We start from the raw sequence: 5,575 nt of genomic DNA, 5'->3' as shown, positions 1-5,575 counted from the left end.
TACCTCCCTTCTTGTGCTGTCTTGAATTTGATTCTTTTAGCATGTTGTTGAAGACTTGTTATCTTTTAATGTGTTTTATAACGTATGGTGTTATATGTACTGTTTTATCTTCTACTGTATGTTTTCATCTTCTGGGGTTTAATGCTTGCTTTTATTGTAAAGCTTCTGAAAGGGGCCATGAAAACCTACCTATACTTACTTCTTTTAATTTCACTATATTTTATCAAAGGAGGAACTTTAAACATCTAGACATACTGTATCCAAACCTAACTGACAGTTGTTGTTTTACAGTGTAATAAAAAAAAATAATCAAATTTTACAGCAGATTTAGCATCTTTACATCTACTAAGGGTTCTTTAAATACAAATTATTTAACCCCTATGGAAAATCCATGTGAATCTTGTGTATAGGTTAGGGCTAGGTTTGTGGGACAATTTGCAATAGAAATGGTCAGAAAGTAGAGTCTTTATATATTGTATCTATATGTGTCATTCTTACAATGTTCAACTTCCTCATATGACCAAGCCAGTTTCACAATGCCTATATACTACGCACTTTGGTGCATACGGCATATGTCAAAGCAATGGAGGAAATGTATACCAATGAGGATTCTGCAAAACGTACTACTAACAAGAAAGGTACGTCTGACCTAAGAGAGAAAAACACAAATATATATTCTCATTATTTTGCAGTATTGCATAAAATGTATTTGTAAGAATATATTTTATTTGTTAAGGTTCTAGCAGCTCTAAGGAGAGGCTGTATTTGGGTGTTCTGATCTATCTGTGGCTCCTGAATGTGTTTCTGCTGATCAGACTCTACAGCTTTGGTGTTTGTTGTAAGTCTGGTTGTAAATTCTTATCATTTTACTTTAATAAAAAGAAATACTTTAAATATATTATTGCAATTGTGTATAAGGTTTTAGTAGATTTTCTGTGTGACAGATTTGCTTTGACAAGCCATTTCAGAATGATTGCTGATCAAATAGGAAATAAAAAAGTCAGCAAATTTCAGTGGTATAGTTGCTGTTAATGTGATAGTTTTTTTTTTTTTTATAAATTCAAGTTTGATAAAATATTTAATTAGCCTTAAAAAGAGGTTATTGTTTCTCTGAACTAATATCTCTGGGGGTTTTTTAGTCAAGGATCAAGGCCCTTTGACAGGAGGTCTCTCCAACATCAAAGACAATCTGACTCATCATCTCCAGGCCATCAATGACCAGCTTGCCTTAATGACTGAACAAAGAGACCTACTGAATTCAAACATTACACAAATGTCTAAACAGCTCATCAGATTTCAGAGTTTGTCCACTCAAGGTAAGGCCTCATTTATAAATTAGTTTTGGGGGGGTTGAGTTGACATCCCTGCCTGCAGCCCTTTTTTTTTCTATCTACATCTCATCTTATCTCACTTCACACTCAACTTTTAAATCAGTTTATCTCTTTCATTGCCAATAGCAAGAATATTGACAGTTATCTTTTTGGATGTTATTTTTAGAGAAGAAATGTCCGAAAGGATGGAACATGTTCGGGCATTCCTGTTACTTCTTCTCTACAAACCCTGGCTCTTGGGAGGAGGGCAGAAATGACTGCAAAAACAGAGGAGGAGATCTGGTGGTGATAGATGATGCTAATGAACAGGTAATGAGGTTGGTTGGGAAAGCTACATATAAAGTTTGAATTTTCCAGTCAGATTCAATCTCCCTCCGTTAACCAGGCAATAATGGCTCAAACAGTATCCTATTTATATGGGAGAAGCTCAATAAGGTTACATAACAAAGTTTTCCAAAGAAAAACAAACTGCATCCTGTTCATATAAAATTTCTTTTTTTTTTTTGTTTTACACTTTATTTGCTCAGTTTACCTGTAAATAAAACCCCTCTGCATATATTCAACAGAACAACACCATATAACCAGAAATGTAATACAGTAGTCCACAGTGGCACAATGTGAAATCAAGGTATTATGGGGATAAGCCAATTTACAGCTCACAGCAAAACTGTGAAATAATGAAGGAAAGTTCAAGATACAATGTAGAAAAAATGTGTTTCCAAGAGGGAGAATATTCAAAAAGTGTTTGAAATTAATTTCCACAAGGTCTCATCATTTACCAAGATACAGCATTTTGATGTGTTTCACTTTGCATTCATTCCAAGGAAAATGTTTTAGTCTAGGTGTTTTTTATTATTCAACTGATATACATGAGAGCTGTAAGGCAATTAAAATAAATATCTAGTTAATTAGATAATTTTAAAGTAATTAATCTAATTAATCACATTTTTATTTCATATCTGCTTAAGCAGCCATGGGGAACAATGGAATCTCGAGGCAGCAGCACCTACTGTAGAGTCAAAAGCTGCATATGTCAGTTGGAAACAATATTTCTTTTTTGTAATTTATCTTTAGTTTTTGAAAGGATTTTGGACTGCATCACTTAGCCTACTACAAACTGATATATATCTCAATAAAATGGCTATGTTTTAACAATACTAGGTTTTTAATGTGAAGATCTTTTTATTATTTCAAAACTGAATGTATGAAAATTATATTTTCATTGATCTGATGTCGCATGACTATATGCTGCAGGGGGTGAAATCCCCTGTTGTTGGCAACCACAGATGAACAAGATGGTGGAAGGCTAATGCTTAGCAGATCACTCACCCTGCACTTCATACTGTTATACTGACAATATGCTGCCGTTTTCGGAACATTTAGTCCCATTGTCAAAGCAAACAAAATACAAGTTTTTGTGGTATGACTGTTTGTTTTTCAACACACACACACAATTACTAATGTAACTACATACATAAATATACTTTATCATAACTGCAAAAACATATTGTCAATAAAACCAGATTAGGATATTTAGCACTGATGTAGGGCCTTTGAATAAACTGGTGTATGCAATTTTTCAACTGGGTTTTAAATGTTTAGCCAACATGCAGAAGCAAAAACTCAGAGGCTGGGAAAAAGTTTAAAAGTTTATTGAAAGGTGGGATGCTCAGAGAGACCAAACAATGGTTTTCACAGCTTGGGGGATATCCAGTGGTCTGCTGAACTGGAAGCGGAAACTCTAGGAGGAGATCAGAGTGGTGAGTTCTAGGTCCTGTAGAGTCATATGTTTTCCTTGTGAGAAAGTGTGCCTTTTCTCTTTTCCTGAATAGGAGTGAATACTTAGAAGCTTTGTTCTAAGATGAAAGGAAGTTTTCCCCTAGTGGATAAGCTTCTAAGTATTCACTCCTATTCAGGAAAAGAGAAAAGGCACACTTTCTCACAAGGAAAACATATGACTCAACAGTCCATAGGAAAAAACTGGTCAATACTGAATAAAAGCCAGATAAGGACTCACTGTAGAGGTTTGTGGTTGCTCCTTTGTTCCTGTTTGTGGGGGGGCTTGTTCAGTTTAAGAGATTACTTGCTGGAGGGCGGACAGGCAGACTAATGGTGGTCAAGAGGAGCAGCGGAGCAGACTTTCACAAGCTTTCCTGAAGTGGACTGTGTACTGATCTGGTGAATAGTTTCTTTCTCTCAGAGAGACGAACGAATTCCTACCAAGGCTTGAAGGTCCAGCTTTATCCAGTTGATCAGGATATAATCCTGCCGGAGACCACAAGAGAGACAAAGGGTTAGAACTAGAGGACTCAGAGAAACGAAAACTCAAAGGTTAGACTTGGCTAAACTCAGAGGGGCTAGAGTACCCAATACGGGCAAACACTCTGGTGAGGGGATGGTGACAGTCCGCTGCTCATATACTCCTAAGATGGTAATGACCAGCGAGCTGCAGGTGTGGGTAGTAGAAACCAGGAAGAAGCCCTCCAGGCCAACAGAGAAACAATGGCACCATCTGGTGGATGCATGGAGACACTAAAAAAAAAGAACACAAAAACAACCCCCACAAACAGGAACCCTAACAGTAACCTCTCAGTATAAGGTACAAGGTTGCCCATCACTTTGCTAAAGGTGCCGAAATAAATAATTTGAATTCTATGATTACAAAAATTGTATTGCATGGCTAAACATTCTGCCTGTGATGGCTCTTCTCTTTCATCTACCACATTCAGCGAGCATGAGTAGGGGAAGTGTGCTCACAATAGCATTAACAGGTCTAGGTACATAATTTCGCCTATTGGTTTTGCATTTAAATGATATGTCAAGCTGGAGCAGCTTCAGGAATAAAATAATTTCTTTTTACAATAATTACAAATCAACTTGCTGTGGTTTACAGTCCTGTCTTCGTTCTTTTTCATTTCTTCTTCTGTTTTGGCAGTTGGCAACAGCTTTAGGTACATTACTGCCTCCCAGTGCTGGGTCATTCAGTGGCCCAAATTTAAAATGCATGAGCATTGAATTGGCATTCTGATTTAATCATGAGTAATTATTATAACGCATTCATTTGCAGTGTAATTAATTCATAAAATTAGCCCTTCAAATTCACAGCCATGATAAAAATGTTTCTTATCTTGAAACTCTTTCCCTGTTTGTATTTGGTAGAAATATTGATTTTTTTTTTTCATGCTCTGTTATGAAGTTAGTTCCACGGTACTGCAAAGAAGATGACACACATCTACTCATCATGCTTGGTGCAGGAATAAAAAAAAAATTATATCAACACATTATTGGGAAAGAAAAAACAATAAGGCCAAATGTTTATATTGCCTTATTGTTTCATCATTAAATTATTTTTATAATTTATTCTATAGGCATATAATGTGACTGTTCCCCTTTAAAGCCCAGAAGTTCTCAATCTCTATCTTTAAACTGTTAAACACTTTTGCGAGAAAGAAGAACCTTTTTAGCAACAAAAACTGAAGTGCCTTTTCTAAAGCTAACATGTCCCCAAAGACTGAGGATTGGCACCTTCTGTCATGTTTGATCCCAACACCTTCATACTGATACATTAACTGCTATAACTCTATTTTTTTATTTTTTTGACCTATTGACCACAACATGGACACATTCAAGGCTATCTTAGAAATATTAATCTAATGAAAATGAGCACAAATTGTACTGCAGAAAATAGAGTTGTGATGTTTTAGGTACTTGCTCAAGAATAATGCTTTTCTTTTGAAGCTGGTTGACTTTTTATTAAAAAAAGTTTTTCTACTTTTGCATTTTTTATTACAATATGTTAATAAGAAACCTACATTGCTGTACTGAAAATCAAAACATATTGTTCTTTTTGCATGTGACAGAGATTTGTTTCTACATTCGCTAATAAAGCAGCATGGATTGGTTTGAATGATAAAGTCACTGAGGGATCCTGGAAGTGGGTTGATGAAACTTCCCTATACCTGGCGTAAGTCTCTCACTATTTGCTTAATAATTGCACATTTTTGTTGTTTCTGTTGTACTTTGAAAAGGTATATTTGTGAATTCCAAAGAATGACACGGTTTGTATTAAGGAAGATAAATAAGGTACAAAGGGTTCAAAAAAATGAATGGTTAAACTGATCATTCTTAAATTCAAGTGGTGAGAAATGAAATGATAATCCGTTTATACACTTAGATACTGGAAAACAGGACAAGGAAATAAAAACAAGAACTAAAGTTCTAATATACTTCTAATATACTTCTAA

The 5,575-nt window shown here is 35.3% G+C and overlaps 1 protein-coding gene across 1 annotated transcript in view; it reads left to right on the top strand.

Annotated features, from left to right (window-relative positions):
* Positions 1 to 583: 583 nt before the first annotated feature.
* The window catches only part of LOC107095381 (CD209 antigen-like protein C), a 14,674-nt gene continuing 9,682 nt past the window's right edge, over positions 584 to 5,575 (top strand). The window contains exons 1-5 of the mRNA XM_015391446.1: positions 584 to 638; positions 737 to 838; positions 1,140 to 1,316; positions 1,498 to 1,640; positions 5,192 to 5,295. Of these exons, the coding sequence (XP_015246932.1) occupies positions 584 to 638; positions 737 to 838; positions 1,140 to 1,316; positions 1,498 to 1,640; positions 5,192 to 5,295 (581 nt within the window). The remainder of the gene's footprint in view (positions 639 to 736; positions 839 to 1,139; positions 1,317 to 1,497; positions 1,641 to 5,191; positions 5,296 to 5,575) is intronic.

This window comes from Cyprinodon variegatus, unplaced genomic scaffold (genome assembly GCF_000732505.1).
Source record: "Cyprinodon variegatus isolate N-32 unplaced genomic scaffold, C_variegatus-1.0 Scaffold542, whole genome shotgun sequence".
NCBI lineage: Eukaryota > Metazoa > Chordata > Actinopteri > Cyprinodontiformes > Cyprinodontidae > Cyprinodon > Cyprinodon variegatus.
This window is presented reverse-complemented; position numbering and strand designations above follow the sequence as displayed.